This window comes from Podarcis pityusensis (assembly GCF_964106645.2).
Source record: "Podarcis pityusensis genome assembly, chromosome: 3".
NCBI classification, from domain to species: domain Eukaryota; kingdom Metazoa; phylum Chordata; class Lepidosauria; order Squamata; family Lacertidae; genus Podarcis; species Podarcis pityusensis.
In genome coordinates, this window is record NC_138026.1 from 101,801,661 (window position 1) to 101,829,619 (window position 27,959).

The 27,959-nt window shown below is 41.5% G+C and overlaps 2 protein-coding genes across 3 annotated transcripts in view; both read left to right on the top strand.

Annotated features, from left to right (window-relative positions):
- PLEKHH2 (pleckstrin homology, MyTH4 and FERM domain containing H2) overlaps positions 1-25,244 on the top strand; it is a 66,037-nt gene extending 40,793 nt beyond the window's left edge. For both annotated transcript variants that reach the window (XM_080998116.1, XM_080998117.1), the window contains 20 exons: positions 253-397; positions 792-928; positions 2,050-2,160; positions 4,883-4,969; positions 5,725-5,883; positions 6,701-6,781; positions 7,138-7,317; positions 7,915-8,023; positions 9,895-10,007; positions 11,311-11,490; positions 11,812-11,909; positions 12,563-12,740; positions 13,060-13,215; positions 13,899-13,996; positions 15,204-15,345; positions 16,404-16,549; positions 16,956-17,085; positions 18,203-18,289; positions 20,983-21,120; positions 22,017-25,244. In XM_080998116.1, the coding sequence (XP_080854242.1) occupies positions 253-397; positions 792-928; positions 2,050-2,160; positions 4,883-4,969; positions 5,725-5,883; positions 6,701-6,781; positions 7,138-7,317; positions 7,915-8,023; positions 9,895-10,007; positions 11,311-11,490; positions 11,812-11,909; positions 12,563-12,740; positions 13,060-13,215; positions 13,899-13,996; positions 15,204-15,345; positions 16,404-16,549; positions 16,956-17,085; positions 18,203-18,289; positions 20,983-21,120; positions 22,017-22,202 (2,661 nt within the window). In that variant the 3' untranslated portion in view covers positions 22,203-25,244. The remainder of the gene's footprint in view (positions 1-252; positions 398-791; positions 929-2,049; positions 2,161-4,882; positions 4,970-5,724; positions 5,884-6,700; positions 6,782-7,137; positions 7,318-7,914; positions 8,024-9,894; positions 10,008-11,310; positions 11,491-11,811; positions 11,910-12,562; positions 12,741-13,059; positions 13,216-13,898; positions 13,997-15,203; positions 15,346-16,403; positions 16,550-16,955; positions 17,086-18,202; positions 18,290-20,982; positions 21,121-22,016) is intronic.
- Positions 25,245-25,996: 752 nt separating this feature from the next.
- The window catches only part of LOC308472945 (ATP-binding cassette sub-family G member 8-like), a 64,122-nt gene continuing 62,159 nt past the window's right edge, over positions 25,997-27,959 (top strand). The window contains exon 1 of the mRNA XM_080998241.1: positions 25,997-26,171. Within this exon, the coding sequence (XP_080854367.1) occupies positions 26,158-26,171 (14 nt within the window). The 5' untranslated portion in view covers positions 25,997-26,157. The remainder of the gene's footprint in view (positions 26,172-27,959) is intronic.

Here is a 27,959-nt window from a genome sequence, read left to right on the forward strand (position 1 = left end):
CTTAGCTGTGGCAGGGCTTTTATCTTCTGGTACATGAAGGTAGAAGCATAAGAGGAGAGACAAAGAGCCAGCCCACCAAACATTCCCATACCACAAAAATATATAGGGTTGCTTCTATGGCATACCTTAATAATTTGGAATTGTGGCGCCATTTCTCCTTTGTACTGATTCCATAACCTTCTAAATTTCCTTTGTAAATGGAATTTTATTTGAATTTTATTTTATTTTCATTAAATTTATCTTCATTATTAGAAAGCAACACAAATCAGCAACAACCCTTTCTTAGATGACTCTTCTGGGTCTGAAGAAGAAGACAGTTCCCGATCCAGTTCACGGACATCTGAATCAGACTCTCGAAGCAGAAGTGGCCCAGGGAGTCCACGGGCTATGAAACGAGGTGGGCATAAGGCATATGAATGCAGTACTTTTGAAACAGTATAAGTGTTCTCGGGGTTCTCCTGATATCTCCCAAGTCAGTGAATTTTTGGAAAGGACAAACAAGAGCTTGGATGTGGTAAGCTCTTCCAGAGAAGCATTATGGAACATGACTATTGCAGTTCCTGTTTTTTTTAGAGAGCTGGGAACTAAAGAAGTTTTCCTGTTTCTGGAACATCTCCAACCTTTCTAAAGGGAAAACTGTTACAGTAACAGTTATGTTCGTACAACTCACATTTGACACTGATTAAGCTTTAATAGTTTGCATCTTCCAGGCTAACAAGGATTGTTTGGTTGTTGGTTCAACCCTTGACAAGCAGGAAATATATTATTATTATTCTCTGCTTTGCATCCAGGGGTCTCTCTGTCTTCAATGACCTCAGAAGGTGACTATGCTATTCCTCCTGATGCCTACTCAACAGATACAGATTATTCAGAACCTGAACAGAAATTGCCTAAAACCTGCTCATCATCTAGTGATAATGGGAAAAATGTGAGTAATGTACAGCCTCTTTTATTCCAGGGCCCTTGGTTCCTTAGGCTATATCTGCACAAGTGATATCCACACTTCTTAATACTTTCTTCCTACGTTTTTCTCTGAGGTTAAACCTGCGTAATCTCTCATTATACGTGTACATAATAGGCTACTTAGAGAAAGAGAGTGGACAGAGGAGCAATCAAAATACAGTTGAAAACGGCAGTACACTGACAATTTATGCCCATTTTAAAATTCCTGGACTTTCGAGATTTCACCCACCCACCCACAGATGTTTGTGAGACAAAAGAATACATCTGTAGGATTGCAAAATGCCTAGGAGTCTGATGTAAGATGTGGGAGGAATGGAAACAAAACACAAATTAGAGATTTGGTAGAGATGTGTGCACAATGAGGAACTGGAAATATATGAATTGTTCCAGTTAAAGCATATGTATGTGGGTTATATGTGTTTAATTCAAATTTAACTTTCTGAAGCAAAAGATAAGCACTTACAATTTAGTTTTTATAAGTTATAAAGAGTCATCAAGAGGAGAAGCGGGAGAAGGATGAAACTGATAGATTAGGAGATGAGTGGCAAAGAGTAGAGAGGAGATGTGGCAGTGCTTATGCTAGCAGGCTATATTACCAAGATGTTGATGGGTTCTTTCTTACGGACAATGAAGCTTTTCCATGCATTTGGCTTATTAACTCACACCAGTAAGACTTGCAGATCAATCAAGTTTTACACTTCTACATTACAACTAGTTGTACAGTGGTGCCTCGCAAGACGAAATTAATCCGTTCCGCGAGTCTCTTCGTCTTGCGGTTTTTTCGTCTTGCGAAGCACGGCTATTAGCGGCTTAGCGGCTATTAACGGCTTAGCGGCTATTAACGGCTTAGCGGCTTTAAGAAAAAGGAAACAAACTCGCAAGAACTCGCAAGACGTTTCGTCTTGCGAAGCAAGCCCATAGGGAAATTCGTCTTGCGGAACGACTCAAAAAACGGAAGACTCTTTCGTCTAGCGAGTTTTTCGTCTTGCGAGGCATTCGTCTTGCGGGGCACCACTGTATAGCTAAGGGAAATAAAATAAATCATAATTACCCTTCAACACATTAAAAATACCTTTTAAATTATAGGAGCCATTGGAAAAATCAGGATATTTGTTAAAAATGGGTGGTAAAGTAAAGACTTGGAAACGACGGTGGTTTGTACTCAAAGGAGGTGAATTGCTGTACTACAAATCTCCGGTAAGCAAGTGCTTTATTGTATTGTGCTTATAGTATTATGAGTTTGAATGCATCAAATGCTGCAAATCAACCTACCATTGGGCATCTATCGGTTGGTTGCGGACCTTATGACAGAATAGCAATGTCAATTGATCACTGGGGATCTCTCTTCAAAAGGGAGGGAAAGAGGAACATGTAGCAAGTTTAAATTTGGAGACTTCCCCTTGTGTGACCCATCTGATCTAAGTAAGCCAGCTTTAGCCGTTTTGGGAAGGACACAGAAGTCCACCACATCCTCAGTTTTAGTGTGTGCTTCCAAGAGACCTAGAGTGCATTAGGAGCCTGGCCATAGCCACAGCCTGCCTGGGGACAGCTCATATGCCACTATTGTAATTGCTCCTGTTGGGCCTTCCTGTGTTGACAGTGGCAGAGGTTTTCAACCTTTATGAGTCCACAGCTCCCTTGACCAACTACATTCTTTCTGCAAAACACCTGTGGGGCTCAGAAGCCCAGTTATATCACCCTTTGCCTGCAGAGCTGGCAGCATCTCACCCTTTTTCGAACACTTTCCCTTGCGGAGTGTTTCCTCAGCCTCTTTTCCTTGAGAGTCCTCCGGGCAGCCGCTGCTGCCGCCCCTGGTCTCTGAGCTGCCCCCTGCCCTAAAGAGAGGTGCCACTGCCCTACAGGGACCTGGGACTTGTCTGTCCTTTCCCAACAGCAAGGGCTGGCAGAGTAGTTGGCTGGGCTCCCTTGCCCGCTTGCGTACTCCGAGGCAACCTCAGCTCCTGGCAACCAGCACCCCCTGACCAGCCCCAGAGCATCATTCATGTGCTGAGCTTGTAGCCAGGGTTGCTGCAACAAACAGCTGTGCAAGCCTTTGGGAGGCAGATATGCAAGAAGACATCAGAGGAGGGAGGAGAGGAAAGGGGGACAGAAGCCATGGTGCACTGGTTGAAAACCACTAGACTATGGTTATCTTTATGGGAACGAACCTAGGTGATTCTTTCATTCATGTGCTTCCTATTCCCTCTACTTTCTTGTTACTTCCAAACCCTAAACTGTGGTTAACCTATGTTCTCTTGAAACAAGCCAGCTTTATAAGTCAATATTTGAATTTGGTTTCAGTAAACCACAGTTTGTCCAAAGTTGCAAAGAACAGGGCAAAAGCTTCCAGTCTCCTCTTTGCACAAGATCTGCTGTCTCCAAGGTTTTGGCCCTACCCAGTGACAGCAGAGAACAAACATGGGGCCTTTTTGCCCAAAGCTATGCATGCCCCTTCCCCTACTGACCAGACATTTCTGAGCTATGGCCTTTCCCTGATGACCTGAAAGTTTCTGTTTTCCTTGAAAAGACTATTTCAAAAGGAGATTCCAGTGTACAACTGATGCATTAGAACTTGTCAAGAAATTTGATTCTGTCTGTTTGGGCCTTCATTACATATCTTTAGGCACCGGCAAAAATGTTTCTCTATAACTAGATATTTGGCTGATTAAACAATTTATGGCCTTTTAAATGTGTGGGAGGGGGGGTTATTGCATTGTTCTTGTTCGTGTTTTATTATGCATTTTGTGTTCTCATTTTGCATTTTTGTTATGAAATGCCCAGTGTTCTTCGGATGAAGGGTGGTATACAGATTTAAATAATAATTATTATTAATAATAATAGTTAGATAGGCACATTATTTATTTGTATGTTTAGTAAATTTGTCAGTCACTTTACCTTGCCTAGGGCATGTCTGTTAGGCACATCTTCTGGGGAGGAATTCTGTCCACCCCAAAATCCTTAGATGGCCCATGACACATTCATTTTGAATGCAAGCATTCTTTAACAAATCAAATATGCACTCCTATCAAAAATGTCCAGAGAGATGGGCACAGTCTATTCAGAATTAGACTGCTTCAATAATAATAATATGACCCAAGTTCCAATAGCTACTGCTACTTCCTGTTCTCTTCAGCAGACAAGGGCTAGACGTAGTCATCAGACTCACACACACATCTAGAGGTGTGTCTGTTCTTCCTGACCCAATAGCTAAATCCAGAGCAGATTCTGTACCTTCTTCATTACAGAATGTGGTCAAATCAGGGCATTCCACTGCACAACATGCATTTGGTGGCATATGCTAATCAATGTTATGTTTTAGACAACTCATCATGGAACAGCTGAAAGTTCCCAGACATAAATTGTCCTGTGGCTAGATTAGTATCCCACCCTCTGCATCCAAAGAACGGGGATGCTCAATTTGAGACCCCACAGAACACAAGTTGGATCTGGAGCTAAAGCATATTCATAAGTGAAATGCGTTTCATGTGTGGTTTCTAGATTCAGGTAGATTCTGTTTTCAATAGACATCTTGTTGTGGCTGGAAGATTTCTAGATGAGCCACAACAAGAATTAGGATAACGTAAGATGCTGACATTCTTGCAGAACATTTCTGAAAATTTCCAGGGCAACAGCATTTGTAGCTGATGCCACAATGAGTTCTCAGCCAGGCTCTGGCTGTGCCATTGGGAGATAGACAGTACGTTGCTTCACAGCTTGTCTTCTTAGCCCTTTGTTGGAGGAAAACCTTTTGGTGAGGAGGCATTGAAGTAGACAAGAAGGCCATGCTTTCAGTGAAGAAAGAGGGAAGCTGGTCCTTTTGATGTTTCTTCCATCCCTAGCAGTCCTTTCATCCCATCAGATCAATTGAAAGAGAGGAAAATCATCAGTCTCATTTTTCTCATTTTTTTTTCTCCTACAGAGTGATGTAATACGTAAACCCCAAGGTCAGATTGAACTAAATGCATCCAGCCGTATTGTAAGAGGTGATGGAAAGCAAACAGTTCAGGTACTTCATTAACTTTCTATCATGAAAGAATTTGGCCTTCTCTGACCACACAGGCAGAGGGACAAACCCCTTCTTAGTGACATTTTACTGGTCTTGCACAATGAATTTTCAGTGGCACTCAGAGCACTTCCACTCAGCCGTTTATTGACTAGGTGCTGCTCATGCATAGAAGTTTTTTTGCAGCTTCTACATAATGTCATCCTCATCAGAATACCACCCCATTCTCTCCTCCTCATTAAATCCAGATTTACTGTTTTTCCATGAAAATAGTAAATCCAGATTAAAAAGGGAAATAATATGGGATGGCATTTTAATGAAGACAAAGTTGTGTAGCCATTGAGGAAACTCGCAGGCATGTGAAGCACTGAGTCCACAGTTAACTGCTCCAGGTATCTCCAGAAGTGAATTAGGAAACTTCTGTTGGGGTAAAGCATCAAGTAGAAATTTTGAAGGAACTTAAAAAAACTTCTGATAAGATTTACAACATTTTTCAGGAGGCTTTGATATGCCTGGAATGGAAACTGAATGATCCTTTAAGAATTTACTCTGAGAATTTTTAAATATCTGTTGATGACTTGTAAAGAAATATTTGTTCAATTAAAATACTTAATAGCCTCCCCTCTTTCCAGTATAACTAGGTTAACTTCAAACTCTATTTATTACATACTTGATGTTTAAATGTAGGTACCAGTAGAATGTGGTTAGGATGATTTGTATTACCACAGTTCAAGGTTATTTCTTCTATCACTTTGCAGCTGACTACTGAAAAACGAACCTATTACTTGACTGCAGATTCCCCAAACATATTAGAAGAATGGATCAAAGTTCTGCAGAATGTTCTTAAAGTACAGGCTGCAAGTCCACTTTTCATTCAACCAGATGTCAAACCTGCCATGAAAGGCTTGCTTACCAAGGTAGAAATCCTTTTTCTCCGGTACTATCAGCTTTGTTTTTGTAAATTAGCAAATTCTTAGCAGATAGAATTAAGAGATGAAGGTGAATTTCAGAAATAGGAGTTTGGGCATATAGCAACTCCCCAATTCCCAGCCCAAACCTTTTCTAAATTTGAGTACAATGGGTTAGCCACTGCTGGTCAGTACCCTCCAAACAACCTTACTTTTGCAAGGGGTGGAGGTCTGATGGTGGAGAGGGCTTGTTGGGGACAGTAAAGGCTTTGTCGATTTATTCTTATACTTGGAAACTCGTGAGCATGCTCAGAAGCGTTATTTCCTGCAAAGGTACGTGGGGCTTCCAATTTCCTGTCTCCTGGCCCAGTTCATTGAATTGGAAGCCAAAAGAAATTAAAATATTTTTGTACAACCTGTTAACTTGAGGTTAAAGTTTGCTTGGGCAAGGACAGCTGGGAGCTTTCTTCTCAAGGCTGGATTTTTGTTCTTCCCTGGAAAAGCTCACCATGTTCCTGGGCTTTTTCTGAGAATTCCCAGGGGCAAACTAGATGTGACAGGAAATGCCTCTTTGCGTTCAACTTTTAAAAAATACAGATAATATAAGCTTGAGGAACTGGCAGTTGTGATCAGAGCAGGCATGAAGGGGCAATTTAATCATTTTCTCTCCACTGCAATCATCTGGATCTGGTATTTGCTTTGTGGAGAAACCATTCCAACATTTCTATCATTGAAAATGGTCCCTTGTGTATTTAAAATAAAGTAAAGGAATCTTTAGGTTCATACTCAGTACATACTAGGCATTCTTCAATTTATTCACTTGCAGGTAAAACATGGATATTCCAAGAGAGTGTGGTGTATGCTGGTTGGAAAAACTTTGTATTATTTCCGCAGCCAAGAAGACAAGGTATGTCTTTTTAACCTATTAAGGTATTAGAATTCATTTCTACTTGTGACTTCAAGGTCGAAAGTCCTAGGTCATTTCTTAGTTCTCTTGAGACTGTGTGAGTAGGTACAAAGGGGTAATTTCACAAATTCAGCATTTATTATCGGAAAACAAAACTTGAACCTGTAATTCTGGATGAAGGAAACATTTGTAGGTAGGAAATGTGTGTATATTTTTGCTAGGACGGTGGCAACAAGAATTCTAAACCGGGTGTATCCCCTACATGCACATATACACACACAACCTAGTATGATGTTTGTCGGTTTTTGTACCAGTATGCTTTTCTCATTTACCTTACCTGATGTCTTTGCTTCTAGTTTCCTTTAGGCCAGATAAAACTTTGGGAGGCTAAAGTTGAAGAAGTTGACCGGTCCTGTGATTCAGATGAAGATTATGAGGCCAGTGGCCGTAGCCTATTATCAACACACTATACAATTGTCATCCACCCTAAAGAACAAGGTCCCACTTACCTTCTTATAGGATCCAAGCATGAGAAGGTAGCAAATGATTTATAATATGTCTGTAGTCAATGTTTAATAGTGAACATAGAATAATGTATATCAAAGGGAAAAGTAAGTGGCACTGTGCTGATTCAGACGTAATGCTAAACCATAATTGAGTGTTACAAGGAGGAGCTGAAGTGAGCCTCAGGCTTCTTTAGTTCCCCTTTATCCTCAGAAGCTGAGGGTGTGTGTGGAATATTGACATCTTTCAATTTAAGTATTTATTGTATGGTCTGTAGATTGCTATACAGCTATATGGTATTCATCATGTGGGTGTGTATGCTGGAAGCAAAGCAAATTGAATAATTTTAGTAATATTTTGATTACGTTGGGGTGTAGAATGGGTCTTTATACTTAACAAAAATGGTTTTTTAAATACAAAATGTGGTATTCTACTAAATTATACTCAGAGTAAACCTACTGCATTAATTTCAGTGGGCCTCTTCTCAGTAAAACTTTGTTGAATACCACCCAAACTTAAGTTTGGGAGTAGATTGATCTACAAGGGTGTGCTTTTTGCTTATATCAGACTGTTCTAGTTAATTAATAAATAAAAGCTAAAACTAATTTATAAAATATTTTATTTGCTAGGACACTTGGCTCTATCACTTGACAGTTGCTGCTGGAAGCACAAATATAAATGTTGGGACAGAGTTTGAACAGCTTGTCTGCAAGTTGTTAAATATTGAAGGTGAACCCAGTAAGTCAGTTTCCTTTATTGCAAACTAGTTCTTATTATATGACTATATAGTTGTTCCAAACTTGGCACATAAGAAAATAAGCTATTATTCCAGACATTTTTAAAAACTGGAAATACAATGCCACCTTGTAGTTTTCAAAAAGCTCATATAGGACTTTTTCTCCAAGTAGAAGGGGCTGCCCCAGCAGTCCTTGTCTATTGCATGAGGTTGCATGTTCGAATCCTGTATGGGGCAGCTGCATATTCCTGCATTGCAGGGAGTGGACTAGACAATCCTCAGGATCCCTTCCAACTCTACAATTCTATAATTCTACGAGTTGGGCAACCTGTGGCTCTCAGCCTAATTTCACGCAGATGGGGGAGCCCAGAGGGAGAGAAGAGCAGGAGGGGAGGAACGCTGAAAATGGAGGAGATGGGGTAACAAACCCTCTCCAAGAAGTCTGTCTTTTCCCTAGCAACCTGCTGGACAAAGAAGGGGGGAGGGAGAAAATGGGTAGCAGACAGAGAGAAAAGGGGTGGCCTCAGCCACTGCCAGCATGAATCCCCCCTAAAATAAGTTCCCCAGCCCTGGTTAAGGGGAAATCAGGTGCAATGGACCAGTTCTTCAAACTGAAAACCTGGTATATGTAGAATGTTTTCAACTTGTTTCATTTGATTTGCACATATACCTATTTGATTTTATTAAAAATATCTCTTCAACGTGCCTGTCATAGTTAGACTTGATAGAAAATCTTTGTCTCAATTAAGCCATCAAAGCTTTAAACTCTTGACACTGTCAGTAGCACTGTGATTTTACTAGACAGGAGTGGTGTAGCAGGGGCCTATTAACATTTTACAAAAATACAGTGATATTTCTGCCCCCTAGAAGTTTGAAACAGTACACACTGAAGCCTCCTACGTAGGATTTCAAATCATCATGTACATCATTTGGGGGTTTGCCCATTCAAAAATAAAATAACATTTAGGAAGCATTGTTGCTACTTTTTTCAAATAGTGTTTTTAAAATGGTTGCATAATGCTTTGAGGAAAGAGCACAGGGGGAAATGTAGATTTAGTAAAAGCATATGTGGTATTATGCTGGGCTATTTGTACAAATATTTGTACACACACATCTTGCCTTATGTGAAATAGTTCCTTTTTCCAAGATGATGATGATGATGAATCGTTTCGTTTATATAACTCCCTTCCTCTCAATGGAGCCCAGGGTGGTGAACAAAACAATAAAAAGTATGTCACTTGTACATTATAATTTTAATACATTTTTAAACAGCATAGCTATAATAATATACAGCTGGACAGTAATACTGTTAAGACCCAGTACATGTTTCAAAAGCATAGGCAGACAAATATGTTTGTAGTAGAGAACTGAAACTTAACTGCACAGGGGGACAATTGCATTTTCCCAGCAAAGGAATTTCATAGTTGGGTGCTGCCACAGAGAAGGCCCTGTCTCAAGTAACCATACCATGGGCCATGCCCTTGGATGAGCTCATGAGCCAGGCCTCTCTATCTCTTCTCAAAGATGGGTTAGTCAGGCACTCCATTAAATTTGTATGTATGTCTTAACTTTTTTGTAGAGCAGAGTTGGGGAACCTCAGTCCTGGAGGTTGAATGTGGCCCAGCAGGCCTTGTAATATATCTTGATTTCAGTGAAGCTTTTGACAAAGTCCCCCATGATATTCTTGCGAGGAACCTAGTAAAATGTGGGGTGAATGGGGTAACTGTTGGGTTCGGTCAGTCAACCAGCTACAAATCCACCTATCAGCTTATCAACTTCATGCTAGGTCTCTCTTAAGAAACTGCAAAAGACTAGTTCTAAATAATAATGTTATTACTTTAAAGAGATAACTGTGTCTCTTTTTGTGTCCCAGCTTCCCAGATCTGGAGGCACCCTGCACTTTGTCACAGCAAAGATGGGATTACTTCTCCTCTTACAACCCTCCCATCTGAAGCATTGCAAACAGAAGCTTTAAAATTATTTAAGGTAAAAAAAAGTAACTTTTTCAGTGGTTGGGAATGATTTTATTCTTTTAGTATATTTTATTTGAAATGGTATAGAATGCATATTATAGTGCAGCATTTTACATGACTGCTCAGACAGTAAGTCCCAGGAGTTCAATGGGACTTCTAGGTAAATGAGGCATTATGAAGATAAACACCTAAAAACATTTAATAGGGAGTAAGCCTGATTAGAAGCAGCATTACTTCTGAGTAAACTTACTTCTGAGTAAACACACATAGGATTCTGAATTTGAATATTGACTTTCAAAAACCAGCCTTGCAGAAATGCCTAAATGTGCCCAGACATTGGCTTTGATAGTTTTCTATAGGGAAGGTGCTCCAGAATTATGAAGGAAGTGCCAACTTAGCAGTTCGAAAGCACATCAAAGTGCAAGTAAATAAATAGGTACCGCTCCAGCGGGAAGGTAAACGGCGTTTCCGTGCGCTGCTCTGGATCACCAGAAGCGGCTTAGTCATGCTGGCCACATGACCCGGAAGCTGTATGCCGGCTCCCTCAGCCAATAAAGCGAGATGAGCGCCGCAACCCCAGAGTCTGTCACAACTGGACCTAATGGTCAGGGGTCCCTTTACCTTTACCTTTACTCTCTCGTAGCAGTGTATGTGTGTTTCTTTGACTCACTTGCTACACTTATGAACCACCTTGCTTCCAAAGTGCCAAAGGCAGTTTACAATTTCAAATAATGGCTGAGAGTGAGGAAGAGGGAAATATGCAAATTCATAATACAGCTCTTTCATGATGTTATATAAATAAATTACACAATAGAACTGGGGAGGTGGTTTGTGAAGGAAACATTTATGGGAGAGAGCATGGCTCAGTGGTAAAGCAGAGCATATGCTTTGCATGCAGAAGGTCCTAAATTCAGTCCCTAGCATTGCCTCTTAAAAGATCAGACAGCAGGGCATGTGAAAGACCTTTGCCTAAGACCATAGAAGGCCATAGTCACTCAGAGTAGACAGCACTGGACTAAGTGAACAAATAGTCTAATCTGGTACAAGGCGGCTTCATACATTCTGATAATTCTGGGAAGGGAGGAGCCAGCTAGCAGTTGGTTCCATAGAACTGATTGCCCTTCTCCAAATTACTATTATCTGTACATCAGGCACCCATTGTCAATGAAGACAAAGTTCTTTCAAGTTTAAACTGGGGTTTTTTTAATACCCTTGTAATTCAGTTTAAGTTGATATGCAACCCCCCCCCCAAATTAGATTTAATTAAATTTAAAATGCAAAATGGAAATTATTATTTTTCCTGTTCTCTGTTGCAGACTTGCCAATTGTTTATAAATGCTGCCGTGGACTCTCCTGCCATTGACTACCATGTATCTTTGGCCCAAAGTGCTTTACAAGTCTGTCTCACACATCCAGAGCTTCAAAATGAAATCTGTTGCCAGTTGGTTAAGCAGACAAGAAGGCGGCAGCCCCCAAATCAAATGGGACCAGTGCAGGTACTGAACACTTTTACACCTGTCCTGAGGGATTGACTTTGATGAGTTTGTACCAAAACTTCTTGGTTACAGTGTGCAGGTGGAGGATGATCCAGAAGATTGCAACATGGGTGGTCTCTGTACAAGGCGGGTGGCAGAAAAGGAAGGGGAAGGGCATGGAATGCAAAATGGGCAGCAGAATAAGAGAGACGAGTGCATCTTCTTTGGCCTACGTTCCTGGTTGTTCAATGTCCACTATATTCATAAGCCTTCCTTTGCTTGGAGGCAGTTTAATTCTGAAAGAAACTTCAGATTATGATGCTGATCTTTCTCCTTGCCCAGGCCTGGCAGCTTTTAGCACTCTGCATTGGACTCTTCCTTCCACAGCACCCATTCCTTTGGCTCATCAAACTTCACTTGAAGAAGAATGCAGATTCCAGGTATACCTTCCAGGAAAATCAGACCATCAAAGGCTAAATGATTGCCTTCTGTTATGAACGAGTATAATTTAATGGCCATAGAAATGCAGCACTGTTGCTTCAACAGATGTTAATTCTTTTTCATGTTAATTATTGACATTGCTCCATTGGTATTGGTGTTAATTTACATGTTTCATGTTAGTTCCCTGCCCAAGTAATATAAAGCCTTTGGTTTGCCCATTTATAAAGTGGTAACTCCACTGAATATTGAAATGGGGTCATTGGCATTACACTAACATTCTGTTTTTCAAGTTTTTCAACTTTGGAAACTGTGATATTGGAATAAAAGTTAGTAGATACACATGCATTTTACCTGATCCCTCACACCTATGTTAAAGAAGACCAGGAAAATATGAAAAGACATTATAATATTATCTCACTCAAAAACTCAGTTGTTGGTGTGCATATTCACAACATCATCCTACGTTTCACGTTTGGATCCCGACTCATATAACCATTCTTGGTTTGGGATGGGAAGAAAGAAGCAGAATAGATTGCCACGTTATTTGTTAAAAACATTCTTGAACATATTGCTTAACCGTTATCTGTTAAAATAATCTGTTGAAATCCCTGCTGTTTTCAGTTTGTTATGAAGCCGTGTTTTGTGTTCACAGAACTGAATTTGGAAAATATGCAATTTACTGTCAACGATGTGTAGAAAGGACACAACAGAATGGTGACAGGGAAGCCAGACCATCAAGAATGGAAATTCTTTCTACACTTCTAAGAAATCCCTACCATCATTCCTTACCTTTTAGTATTCCAGTGCATTTCATGAATGGCATATACCAGGTAGGTGTGAACCGTAAAATGATGGGAGTATTGGTTGTGCTGTCAGAAATATTTTAAAATGCTGTGGCTCTACTTTCTTCCTCATCAACAAACAGATTGATAGTTTTTATCCATTGGATAAATCGTTTGTGCTTTTCTTTTAAAAATGTATGGTTTGGCTCTGAAACTTCCCTTCCACAGGATACATTCTGTAAATGGAAGAGCATCTTTGGATACAACCCTCTGTATGTACCAAGATTTTCACCACGGCACTTGCTTCTTCAATATCTAAGCTTTGTGAGAACTTATTTCACTTTTATGTTTCACTTGTTTTGTCTAGGTTGTTGGCTTTGATGCTTCTACCACAGTGGAAGAATTTCTAAACACACTCAATCAAGACACAGGAATGAGAAAACCAGCCCAGTCGGGTTTTGCTTTGTTTACTGATGATCCTTCTGGCAAAGATGTAGAACACTGTCTTCAAGGAAACATCAAGGTAAACAATCCCTTTAATGAGCTCACAGTCAAAATTACCTTTGACTTGCAAAAGAAAACATTTTCCTTATTTAAGTGTGTTTCATTTTTCTTGGCGCACATTGACTGGGGGGAAGCAAACAAATGCTTGATTGTTTTAAGCACAAATGGTAGTTTTAGAAAGATAGCTGTGGGAAGACAGGGGGAACTTGAAAAGGATTTATGGGAATATTTTTGGTGACTCTGTGATACATGGGAATGGTGTTATAACAGTTTCCCATATGGGTTTGTGGTGTATTGCTAAACAGGAAATGGGGAAAGTTCTACACCACTATCCACACAGAGGACACTCTGTTGATGTCAATATTTTCCACAAATATTTAACACAAATTTATGGGGTAAGCCCTACAGCAGCTGTATGGCATACTTGTCATGCACAATGTTTTCCATTATCATGATAACAAAATGGTCATAAGTCACATTGATTTCAGTGATAGCTCCAGGTCAGTTGTCTCTAGGCTTTCTAGGGACCTGTGTGTGTTTACTCATAGTTCAATGGGGTTCACCCCCAGAAAAGTTTGCATAGAATTACAACTTAAGTCTTTTAGTGATTATTGCTGTAAAATCAGTACTAACTAAAGTGTACAAATTCTGTTTGGGCACATTTTGCCATAACTCTGTTCTGCCTTGTGGTTTTCCTTGTAGATCTGTGACATTATTTCTCGATGGGAACAGGCATCTAAAGAGCAGCAGCCTGGGAAATGTGAAGGCACAAGAACAGTGAGACTGACTTACAAAAACAGGTATGTAATACAAACGTGTTCCTAGGAGTCATTGCTCTTAGATATATTTATAGTCTATTTGCAGCCAGAGATGAGCTCCCATAACTGAATTCAGTGCCAGGTCTCAAGAAGTCATCATGTGAATTAATAGTTAATAAGACGTTAAGCCCATGAGCCAGGAATGGGGAACCTGTGGCCATCCAGATTATAATGGGCCAATTCCTATCAAGGTACAGATGTTTCAGCAGGGTTATTGTCAATTTAGCATTAAAGAGGATGTTAATTTCATTGGCCTACAGAAATGAAGTCTGTTTAAAGCTGGTAATTATTAGTTCTTCAGGTATTTATACAGAGCATCATTAGCTTTCACATTATTTGACCGTTGAATACCACAATTTCAAGTCCTTACTAGAACTGATTGTGAATTTTATTTATTTCATAAAAATACACTGCTTAATTGTAAAAAACCCTTAAAGCGGTTTACAAAAAGATAAAATAATAAAATTGGAGAAAAAATCACCATACTTTAAAACATACAAAAATTAAAATATTAAAACAGATTAAAATTACCTCCACTTTCTAAGCATCTGGGTAAAAGGTAAAGGGACCCCTGACAGTTAAGTCCAGTTACAGACGTCTCTGGGGTTGCGGCGCTTATCTCGCTTTACAGGCCAAGGGAGCTGGCGTTTGTCCGCAGACAGTTTTTCCGGGTCATGTGGCCAGCGTGACTAAGCCGCTTCTAGTGCAACGGAACACCGACACCAGAGCAGAGCACGGAAACGCTGTTTACCTTCCTGCCAGAGCGGTACCTATTAATCTACTTGCACTTTTTGGGTGTGCTTTCGAACTGCTAGGTTGGCAGGAGCTGGGACTGAGCAACAGGAGCTCACCCCGTCGCGGAGATTCAAACCACAAACCTTTTGATTGACAAGCCCAAGGCTCAGTGGTTTAGACCACAGCGCCACCCACGTCCCAAGCATCTGGGTAGGCTTGTCTAAACAAGAATGTTTTTAAGCAGGTGTGAAAAAGAGTACAGTGAAGGCGCCTGCTTGATATCAATAGGCAGGGAGTTCCAAAGTACAGGTGCTGCTACACTAAATGATTGAGTTCTTACACATGCAGAATGAGTATTATGTGGCATCTGTAATACTAGTACCTTTTCACTTAGTTACTTGGGTATACTTGTACAATTTTCAATTTTGTAGTTTGTCACTCTTTCTTTTTGTAGGCTGTATTTTTCAGTTCAAATACGTGGGGAGACAGAAAGGGAAAAGCTGCTGTTGATGTATCAGACAAACGATCAAATTGTAAATGGGCTTTTCCCTGTAAACAAAGAGCTGGCACTAGAACTGGCAGCACTTATGGCACAGGTAAGGATCGTTTGTGGTTGACCAGATTTGTAATTTAAAAGTACCCTCCACACATTTCTTTTGTGATATGAAATAGTAGATAAATCTAACAATCACATTTTGTATCTTGGGACTTCAGACAGCATACATGGAATTATTCTGTTTTTTAAATTTACAACCCTGTGAGGTAGGCCAAACTTGTGTGACTGGCCCAAGGTCACCCAGTGAATTTCCTGACTGAATTGTATTAGAATCCAAGTCTGCCCAGTCAAAGTCCAACAAAGCTCACTTGCCTTGTATAACCAAGACTGGGAATGGGGGTGGGGGCATGAATTGGGAGAAGTAGATTTGGCTGGCCTCTGCCCACCTTCAGGTACTCGGTGCAGCACCAACCAAGGTTGGCTGTCCCTGTGGTCCATATGACATGCATTCAGTTTGCCAGAAAACCCTTTTCGTCTTGGAGTGGGCGTTTTAACTGTTGTTGGGCCAGTGGGACAGATGGTGGGTGCTGTTGGTTTACCCTATTGCCTAATGGTCTCCCTGACCAAGATGTTGGACGTAATATTGAACATAGTGTTGGAGAACACCAGGGTGGTGTTTCTGAGTGGCTTCAGACCAAGGTTGCTTTGACTGGTCTAGCTTTGGATTTCATTCCCTCCATGGCAACCATGGGGCTGTCACAAGTTGTCTATCAACCAACTCATACGGCAGGGCACAAACTGGATTTAATCTTCAATTCAGGATGAGTGGGGGGGGCGGGTTGAAGGAATACCTGAATCCTTTGCTGGCAGGGGATGGTGGGAGTTGTAGTCCAAAAAATTTGGAGGGTGCTAGGTTGATGAAGACTGTGTTAGACTCTTCCGTGCAATTTTTTTCTGTGTGTGTGCTCCATTAATATTCACAGTTCAACTATTAAATATGAAATAGCTCATAGATTCTTGTTATCACAGCTCATACTGGTATTTATAATTGGCAGATACTTGAGAATTACATATTAGACTGTAGGTACTGAAATAACATTGAAGTGCGGAAATATGTATGTAAAAACAATCTTACTTATTTCTTTGCATATCTACTAGGTGGAGATTGGGGACTTTGAACGACCTTTCTCAACTCCAACAGGGCAAATCACTTCCCAGTCAAAATCTAATCAAACTTTAAAGCAAGTTGTGGAAAAGTTTTACCCCAAAAGATATAGGGATGGATGTTTAGAAGAACAATTGAGGTATGCTACTAAAACATATTCTCGGATTAACTGCCCTAGCCTTGTGACCTGTAATCATTTTCCCGGCCGCATATCCCTATTCTCCAGTTATTTAGAAATGGTCTCCTGCCGTTACACTATTCCTTGCCCAAACAAAAGTGCAAATTTTACTGACATTTAAAACTCCACCAGCAGAGAGTAGGCCTGGGCTTTGGGAAGAGAGAGAAAGGAATGGAGCACTATTTTCAGGTGGCCCATTTTATTATTCCATTTCTTAAGAGGCCAATTTTAATTTGTAGACTGAGATAGCAAAGAGAGATCAGAATACTTAATTATCACATGTTGCAATTTGATTTGAAATGCTGTTTTGCTTCTCACTCTCCCTGCTACTTATGACTTAAAACATCCTTATGCTTAATGTCAATAGACAGCTTTGTCAGCGACTGTCAACAAAATGGATGGCTCTCCGTGGTCACAGTGCTGCAGACTGTGTGCGCATTTACCTTGCTGTTGCTCGAAAGTGGCCTTTCTTTGGTGCCAAATTATTTGCAGCAAAAGTAAGACTTTCCTTCTTTCTTTCTTTCATCAATTATGCAGGCAGGGCCACACAGATAAGTGTGTATACCTGGGTCCTCCTGATGTCTTTGGACTCCAATTCCCATCAGTCACAGTCAGTATTGCCAGTGGCTAGGGATGATGGGAGTTGTAGTCCATGGGGGGCACTAGTTCCCCACCCTAGTGGGCAGGACTGCAGCATGACTGCAATCCTGTATGCATGATGAGACCCATGCACCTAATTGACCCACATTCCTTCATTTTAATGAGTCTACCCTGAGTTAAACTTGTAAGTAGCAGAGAAGTTGGTGCATGAGGCCTTCTAGATTTGTCCCACTCCCACTTAAGACAAACCTGCTGGATCAGTGGCCAACCAGATGAGCACAACAGAAGTCCATCCACCTGCAATTCCCAGCAACCAGTATTCAGAGCTATGCTGCCTCTGACAGTGGAGGTAAAACAAAAACGAATTTATGGAGGACAAGGCTATGTGGTTTCTGGGGGGTGGGGGTTGTTCCTGGAAATTATAGGCCAATTACCTTAAAGTTTATCCTGGGAAGATTAGTGGAAAGTATTGTTAAAGATAAAATAACCAAGCATATATCATAACAAGCCTTGCTGAAATAGAGACAGTTCAGCTTCTGCAAGGGCACGTACTGTCAATAAGTAGATATATAAAAGCAATCCTTTTGACGATGGTGTACTTGGACTTTCAAAACGCTTTTGACAAAGTACCTCAGCAAAGGCTCCTGCATGAACTTAGCAGTCATGGAATAAGAGGAGAGGTCATCTTATGGACCAGGAATTCATTAGGAATTATAAGAGTAGGAATAAATGTATAGTTCTTCAAATGGAAAGGATTGGTTATTGGGACCTATGCTTTTAAATGCAATTCAGTGTTAATTGCAATGTTCACACAGAAATGGAACTATATAATAATGATATCATTTTTCTCTGTCACCTCAGAAATGCAAAAATACTTCTATTGCTTGCCTTCAGTCGCTTCTCTTTTTCTTGTATCTGACTATCCTCTACCTCAGTAATTTAAAGCAGTGCTTCAAATAGTTCACTTTTATTCAGTTCATAGTTGTAGCTAATTTCAGTATATCTTCTTTCTAGCCTCTGATAATATCAACATTGGAGAGTTCTTTGGTATGGCTTGCTGTTTATGAAGATGGCATAAACATTCTTGAATACAGCTCTATGGTAAGGGAAGATAGTTGAAATGTTGGGTAAAGAAAGGGGTAATACAAAATCTGTGAGCCATGTTAACCAATACAGTCTCTCTCCATTAATCTTTAACAAACCTATGTAATGGATTAATATGTCCCATGCACTTAGAATCTGAACTAACAGACTAAGCAGCTAACTATTAAAGGAATTGCTTAAAGGTTTGCATTTTAATAAGTTGTTGTTGTTTAGTCATTTAGTCGTGTCCGACTCTTCGTGACCCCATGGACCAGAGCACGCCAGGCACTTCTGTCTTCCACTGCCTCCCGCAGTTTAGTCAAAATGTTAAGAGCATGATTTCACATTAGTACTTATTAAGTGCCATGTGCAGTGTTTATGTGTGGGAACTTTGTGTCCATACCTTACAGTGGCATTTACCCCAAAAAGTATGCTGAAAGGAAGGGTTCCGCTGAAGCTGCACCCTATGAGAGGGGCTGCCGTTGGAAGAAAATATGTGCTAATTTTAGTCCATCTCTGCATTTGTTTTTATTTTCCCAGTATTACTACATGCACACGAACACACACAAGCATGCATTAATATATACATGTCTAAAAAAAAAAAAGGTAAAGGACCCCTGACAGTTAAGTCCAGTCGTGAACGACTCTGGGGTTTCAGCGCTCATCTCGCTTTACTGGCCGAGGGAGCCGGTATTTGTTTGCAGACAGTTTTCCCAGGTCATGTGGCCAGCATGACTAAGCCGCTTCTGGCGAACCAGAGCAGCGCACGGAAACGCCATTTACCTTCCCGCGAGAGCAGTACCTATTTATCTGCTTGCACTTTGACGTGCTTTTGAACTGCTAGGTTGGCAGGAGTTGGGACCAAGCAATGGGAGCTCACCCTGTCATGGGGATTCAAACCACCAATCTTCCGATCGGCAAGCCCTAGGCTCAGTGGTTTAGACCACAGCGGCACCCGCGTCCCCATACACATGTCTATATGAAGATAAATATTCTGGATAGAAATAGTTTGGCTAATGAGCCATGTGCTGGTAACCTTCGGGTGGTGTTCTACATAGGGCTGCCTCTGAAGACTGCACAGAAGCTATGACTGGTGCACAGTTCAGTGGGCAGGGTGCTAAACGGCAGTATTAGCAGAACATCTATTACACCTGCCCTCCAAGGCATGCACTGGTTATCAGTTTGTTTCCAAGCTCAGTTTAAGGTGTATGTTACTGAGCTTGGAAACAAACTGATAACCAGTGCATGCCTTGGAGGGCAGGTGTAATAGATGTTCTGCTAATACTGCCGTTTAGCACCCTGCCCACTGAACTGTGCACCAGTCATAGCTTCTGTGCATCTTCTCCCATGTACACTTGCCCAAAATTTAAGATCAGCAGGGGAGGCCCTGCTTGCGATACTGCCACCCTTTGATGTGCAAGGGATGGTGGCAGATTGGAATGCTTTCTCTATGGTGCCTCCCAGATATGGAACTGACTTTCTTAGGAGGTGCGCCTGGCGCTGTGATGGTACTTTATTTGCTGCTTAGTAAAGATCTACTCTTCACCCAGGCTTTTGTGAGCACATGAATTATTTTAGATCAGATTCTCCTCGTCGTCGTCGTCCCGTCCCCCCGCTCCACCTTCTTCACTGTAGTCATCTTTTGTGTTTTAATTCTGCTTTACAGTGATATTTTAATATTGTTTTGTATGTTTTATTGATTATATGCACCCTACCTGGGACTTTGCAGTGAAGGGTAGGTACCAGATTTAAATAAATAAATATGATGTAGGTTGCCAAGCTATTGAGACTCCTTTGGAGACTATGGAAACCATTGTGGGTACCACACACACTCATTGCAACCACCACTACACAGGTTAGGCTTTAAGAACAAAATAGTCGGGGGGGTGCTTAACCACCTGCAAGAATTAGGCATGAAAGAAGGCAAATTGTTGGAACCAATGTTCTGAGTCATTCATTGCAGTGGGGCGGGGGGGGATTTGGGCCCACAGCTGGGAAGAGGGCGGTTTTAGCTCTCCCCTCGCCAACTGTGACCACCACCACCAACCTGCAAAAAAAAAGCATCCCCTGTTGCAATTAGGTTTGGAAACAAAATACAAAACATTCTATTGCCTCCAGTTCAAGGCTTCTTTCAAGCCCGATTGCAGCAGAAAGTCTTTTTCAGCAGAGCGTGTGTCGCAGTTGAAGAGAGGGCAGTTGAGCCTTCCCTTTGCAGTTATGACCCCCACCCCACCCCAAAAAAACCTCCCCCCACTACAGTTAGGCTTGAAAGAAGCCTCTTGTTGGCTATTGCTTCTTTTGGGCTTAAAATGGCAATGCAGAAGGAGTACCAAGGAGTACCAAGAAAGGTCATAGTGGGCATGTGTAGCCACAGTGTGCAGTGAGCCTGCCACAAAATAGCTTATTGGGGCATATATGGTGTTGGTCATGTAATGGAAAGATGTCGGCTGCAATTCTTGCAAACTTAGTCAACCGTAAGCACACTGAACACAACCAGACTTTCTTCTGAGTAGAAATGCATCACGTTTAATTCTCCACATGCCTACATATGGTGCCATCCACTAGAATCTTTTAAAAAGACATTTATAATTATTAATTAGCATATTTGCATCCGATTTTGTAATGAAGAAATTGTATTCAAACTATAAAAATCTGTTTTTGCTCTTTTTCCTGCTTGCATGAAACTTTTGTTTTTTCTTCTGTTTTTCAAGAGGTTAATAGTGACATATTTATATAAGAACCTAATGACATTTGGAGGCTATCAAGATGACTTCATGCTGGTGGTCAACAATGTGCACGCACAAGAAAAGCAAACTGAAAAGTTGTTGTTTGCTATGGCCAAACCAAAGGTTGGTATGTTAACTGGTCCTTTGTTATATTGCATATAGAATCATAGAATTGCAGAGTTGGAAGGTACCCCAAGTGTCATCTAGTACAACCCTCTGTAATGCAGGAGTCTTAACTAAAGCACCCGTGACAGATGGATTTTTAACCTCTGCTTAAAAACCTCCAATGAAGGAGTGTCCGCAATCTCCTGAGGGAGCCCATTTCACTGTTGAACAGCTCTTGCTGTCAGAAAATTCTTCCTGATATTTAGTCAGAATCTCCTTTCTTGTAACTTGAAGCCATTGGTTGGAGTCCTACCCTCCAGAGCAGGAGGAAACAAGCTTGAAGATGGCTATCATATCTCCCCTCAGTATCCTCTTTTTCAGGCTAAACATACTCAGCTCCTTCAATAGTTTCTCATAAGGCTTAGATTCCAGACCCTTGATCATCTTGGTTGCCCTCCTGTGCACACACTCCTGCTTGTCAATATCCTTCTTAAATTGTGGCGCCAGAACTAGACACAGTATTCCAGATGTGGTCTGACCAAGGCAGAATGGAGTGGTACCGTTAGTTCCCTTGATCTACACTTCTGTTGATGCAGCCCAGAATAGCATTGGCTTTTCTTTTTGGTGCTGCTGCATCACGCTGTTGACTTAGGTTAAACTTGTGGTCCACTAAGACCCCTAGATCCTTTTCACGTGTACTACTAATAAGCCAGGTGTTCCCCATCTTATATTTGTACAGCTTCCTACCTAACATTTCTCACTGTTGACATTCATATCATTAGTTTGGAAATACCACTTAAGTTCAGCCTCTCAATATGCTGTAGGTTATAGCCCCGTTTGCTTAGAGTTGCAAACATTTTAGATGTGCAGATGGTCTTCTACATCTCTAATTTTTGCTATTTCAATTTTTTTAGATTCTTGAGATTACGCTACTGATTGCTAGCTATATTAACGATTTCCATCAGCAAAAGGGAGCTGCTCACCATCTTTCTGCTCCAGCGACAATGTCTCCACAGGCAGAAAGACAGAAAACTAAAGACATAGGGTGTCATCCATTTATGTTGAAGAACAGACCAACCAAAGGACCTACTTTGTTATGAAAAGATCATGTGCCTGTGAAAATGCATACTGGCTGAATGTTTATGTATTTTGGGTACTACATTGGAAAAGGAAAGTCTGGTTGAAGTTGGATGAAATACTAGCGGTGCTTACCATGAGCCAATTCTGCTCCCATGTGTGACCTCCTTTTTCTCAATTACTCCAGAGGCAACCAAAGTATTAGGAAAACCAGACATATGGACACATGCATGTTCTTTATAATCATCTGCCTGGATACGCAGAAGAAACACTGTGAACCTGGTTCATAATTAGTAGTTAGAAGTGCAGTGCTTTGAATACCAATAGTTTCATACACGCCCTGCCCTTTCTCCACTTCTTTGTGGTCCTTTTCGGTTTTCCTAACTTGTTCCTGGAATGAAAACATCTAAAGCAAACTTCTAATTAAGCTGTGTGTCAATTTTGGAAGGATAACGTATCAGATGACAACAGCTACTGTTTGGGGCTAATATTGTTCCAATCAAAGCATTCCGAAAAAACATTCCATAGGCATTAGATTTGTGAAAGGTATTTCTTTTTTTAATGACATTTGCTCTTAAAACTGCAATTGCAGTTCTGCTAACAAAAATCAGTTTCAAGGAGGAGAGTGGTAGCATGTTGAATCTGAATGATGTGCTTTGGGGCCAGAATGTACCAAGAGAACAAAGGATAATTCAGACTGCCTAGTGTGAGGGCAATTCTTTGACATTATTTTTTTTAAAAAAATTAACTTTCATCTCTGTTATATGTAAGGAACAGTAGATTTCACACTCCAGCTGATAGTCATTGAATGATAAGTAATCAAATGCTGACGTATGTAGTAATGTACTTTTACATGTGAATTGGGTCTAAGTGACACTGCTCAACTTGAAAATTTGCTTAGTGTTTAAAAAGCCTGATATCTAGTCTCTATTTTCAGGTAGATCTCCCTTCTTTACCTTTTCCATCAGCTCTCCTTATCTTGTACAGTCGTACCTTGGAAGTCAAAACGGAATCCATTCTGGAAGTCCGTTTGACTTCCTAAACGTTCAGAAACCAGAGTGCGGCTTCTGATTGGCTACAGGAGCTTCATTCGGAAGCCACGGAAGCCCCATCAGTCATTTGGGTTCCAAAGAACGTTCACAAACCGGAATACTCACTTCTGGGTTTCAAGCGTTTGGGAGCCAAAACGTCCGAGTAACAAGGCGTTCGGGATCCAAGGTACAACTGTACTGTAAACCTAGTCTCTTAAATTGGAAGTTTAAATTGGAATCAAAGCAACCTTTGATTTATTTATGTACAATACTTGTAGTCACTGTAGAATATGAGTTGTGTTTGAGCTGATGCAGAGTAATAGCATTAATGTACACATGCAGATTATCATTTGATGCTGCACTCAAGTGATGGGTATATGTGCGTGAACTCAACCTTCCTTTTATTTAGCTGTGTATGAGCAATACTGTTGTTTAAACAAAAGGCACATCTGTCTGGTCAGTTTGTAGTATTTGGCAAAGAAAAGAAAAGTGTAATCATTGGTGCTTTAAATCACTGATTTATATGGTCAGGGTAATCTACAGATCTATCATTCAAGTAGTATTTATAATTTCCTTTGATAACTAGAATTAGTGACAAAGTCCCCCCCTTTGTGAATATGAACTTTTTATTAAATGTTTATATGAAGTCTCTGCCTTTAAATGAGCTGAAGGACATCTTTTTAAAGGGTCGTGGATGAGGTATTTTCTTCTTAAAAGAATGTTTTACACATCCTTTACAATATGGACAGGATCAGGCAATGTAATAGGTACTAACAACAACAACAACAGCAGCAACAACAACAACAACGAAGCTTCAACCAACTGAAAAAGGGCCAGGCCTAACTAATGTACCTCTGTGGGTAGTCTACAACTCCCCTGTAATTGCAGATCCAGCCTGCCATCTAATACACACAACTTGAGAATAGTTATGCATAAGTTTGTACCGTTAACCTCCCTGTTCACTTTCTCACTTGTTCGTTATAAGCAATTTAAGCTAAGGGGGGGGGGCAGAGATGGCACTCATATTTCTTAGCCCCACCCCCATTAAAAAATATCCAGTTACTATATTTGTACAAAACAATAAATAATTTTACAGCTAACCGTTCTATATTTTTATGGAAGGGTTGAGGTTAAAATAGGTATGCCTCCGCATCTGCAGGCTCTTCAATCTCCGAAATAAACTGAAAGTTTTATTTAGTAACTGCAAACTACGAGGTGCTAGTTAAGTTGCTAAAAGTGGTAGAAAGGTTAGAGCATTTTCAGATGTAGCCGGCCACCACTGGCAGACCCGTGTGTCATTTTTTTAAATCTGGAAAATGAAAATGACACGTCAGAAACCATGTTATATTTAATTTTAAAATATCTATGTATATTCACAGTTTTTATCATACATATAAAATTCTACATTAGTCATCATGTTTGTTGCTTCTCTCAGTGTATGTTAGTAGCAACCCCCTTATGGTTCAGTTTTAAATTATTGGAGGAAATTGTTGTATCATACATGACCTCAGTCACTCTGATCCAGCGAAGGAGATCTGCACACATAAGCTGGCTTCTGTGTGCATACCATGTGCTGGATATCAGCAGCGTCAACTGGATGCACATTGGCGTGATCAATCTGCTTGTGCCCGTCTACTGCATTGATTTCAGTAGGATACACATGCATCTCTGTCTACATTCTTGTACAGCTAGTCTCACATACATTTTTTCTCGTGTAGCTAGAGCTAGATTGAGAGATCTTTATCAGTGATGGGTACAGGAGAACCATTTATGTAGAGAAGTTTAAATTGTATAGGTTCCAATTTATGTGATGCACAAATAATGAATTGCTGAAAAATAACTGCGGTTTGTTGAATTACGTGTAGTAAAGAAATATTGGAACAGAACAGGTACTGAAAGCGAAAAATGACTATAAAACATTAATTTATGTGTAAGAGTATTTGTATTTATTTTGTGGATATTTAGCCTTTATTGCATAAGGTATTTTTTATATGAATGTAAACCACCTAACAAATAAAGGCATTGTCAAGGAAATCTGTTAGTATTTTATGATTGCAGAATTCAATTAATCTGAAAAGGTCTCGTACTTTACAGTCCTTTGGAGGATGGATTGTTCTTAAACCCCGCCCTCCCTGCTGTTGCAGTCCACACGTGTGTGTGTGTGTGTGAGAGAGAGAGAGAGAGAGAGAGAGAGAGAAATATTCCAACAAAATATTCCCCATGGAAGCAGCAGCAAGCAACTGAGTCAATTCTAATTGCATAAACCTATACGTGTCTATTTACTGCGTTCAACAGGCTTTACACACTGTCTCGGAAAAGCTGGTATACCATTTGTGTATACGGACACACACACACACACGTGTACACGTCAGCCACTCGCTTAAAAAATGACGGCGACAGCCTAAGCATAAAATCATACAAAAGCCACCAGAAACAACGCACTGAAGGTTAAAAAGCAGATCCGACAAGTCTCCGGGGGTGACTGCCACCTCTCCGATGACCACTTACCCTAATTAAACATTTTAACTCGGGTATCAAAAAGTCACACAAAAGCAGAGGGGAAACTATCCGCAGAGTGCGGCAAGTGGGCGAAATTTAAAGAGCAACTTTCCCGTAAAATAAACTGCAATTCTAATCTGCAGCTAAAAAAGAAAAATCGTTTTCACACTACCTAGTTTCTACACACACAATACTTTTTCGCACAAGCACAACGCCCTGCCGACCTTGCAAGAAGCCGTTTCGCAGAGTGCGGGGAAAGAAAGGAAAAAACCCTCGGAAGCGGACCAGGCGGAAAGCAAGGAGCGCCGCGCGTTTCTGCTCCCGAAGAACTACAACTCCCATGATGCTCCTTCCCGCTAGGCCGCCGGGCAAGGCGCTGTTTCTATGGCGACCGGAGTCCACCGAGGCCTAAGGACCGCCGCGTCGTTCCGGGGACAGCGGGGCAGCGATGCCCGGGGCCAGGTAAAGAGCGGGGCGGTGTGGGGAGGGCTTGTCTCCGCCTCTGCTGCTCCGGCGGGCCTGCAGGCCGCTTTCCCTCAGGAGGGCAGGGCAGGGCTCGCTGTCTCCCAATGTCCCGGCCCCCCAACTTCCACAGGCCGCCTGCAACTTTCCCGGAGGACGGGGCCATTATCTCTCGACATCCGCACCATGTCTTTCAAAGCGCTGTTATTCCGCTTTAAACGGACGCCCCAAAAGAGACCTGGGAAGTGTGGTTGGGCTGGGAGACCTACCAGAGCGCGCGGGGGGGGGGTGCAACTTGAATAAAATATTGGGAGGGCCCAGGTGAGCCCTGCCCCACATAAGTTATTATGAATTATAATACTGAATTCTTGTATTTTAATATTTTGCTGGAGGCTGCCCAGAGTGGCTGGGGAAACCCAGCCAGATGGGCGTGGTATAAATAATAATAATATACAGTATTATTATTATTATTATTATTATTATTATTATTATCAATCACACTACACAGTGCACAATCCCCATTTAAACGTCCATGGACTTGTGGGGTGGGGGTGTTCAAATATTTTATTGGGGCGGGGAGCTAAAGCGTCGCCGGCATCTAGGAGCTGGCTCCTGTGGACCAGAGCTACAATTCCCATTGAACAATCACTCCTTCTTCCCCGGGAACTCCCAAGAATTGTAGCTGTGTGGGGGGAAATTAGGGATCTCCTAACACCCTGAACGGGATGCAGGTGGCGCTGTGGGTTAAACCACAGAGCCTAGGACTTGCCGATCAGAAGGTTCGAATCCCCGCGACGGGGTGAGCTCCCGTTTTTCGGTCCCTGCTCCTGCCAACCTAGCAGTTCGAAAGCACGTCAAAGTGCAAGTAGATAAATAGGTACCGCTCCGGCGGGAAGGTAAACGACATTTCCGTGCGCTGCTCTGGTTTGCCAGAAGCGGCTTAGTCATGCTGGCCACATGACCCGGAAGCTGTACGCCGGCTCCCTCGGCCAATAAAGCGAGATGAGCACCGCAACCCCAGAGTCGGTCATGACTGGACTGGTCAGGGGTCCCTTTACCTTTACCTTTAACACCCTGAACAAGTTGCAGTTCCCTGTCCCTCTCCCCATCTCTACAAAACTCTCAATGGTGGGTGCAGCTCAGTAGTGATTTAACTGTAAGTTTGTTTCTTATGAAGAAAAAAATTATTGTCCACTCCACTGATAAGGGGGTGGGGGTGGGCATGATAAAACTGGTATAGGGGGTGCTTTCCAGCACAAGCGCTGCATTCTTTGTAAGGAACTGTCCTGGGGCTGTGCGTAAAAGGCATAGGGAAGTGGGTTAACGAACACGCTTCATTTCTTTGTACTGTGGGCTCCCGTTCCAGCTGCACAAGATCCAGAGGTTTCTATATCCCTCCCTCCCAGTCGTTCAGTCCAGTTAAACAAGAAGCACCATCACAGTTCAAGGAAACTTTTGAATTAGGCAAAAAGTACTCAAGAGCACAGAGGGAAGCTGATGAGGGGCATGGCACAAGGAGCATCCCGAGGACCAGACAGAATGGCCCGGGGGGCGGGGCGGGTACACGTTGGTTCACAGGGTAGAGCAGGCATAGGTGAACTCGGCCCTCCAGATGTTTTGGGACTACAATTCCCATCATCCATGACCACTGGTCCTGTTAGCTAGGGATCATGGGAGTTGTAGTCCCAAAACATCTGGAGGGCCGAGTTTGCCTATGCCTGGGGTAGAGGTTCCCTGCCCCTGTCATAAAATAAATAACTGTAGCTTGTTCAGGGTGCTGTGATTTGT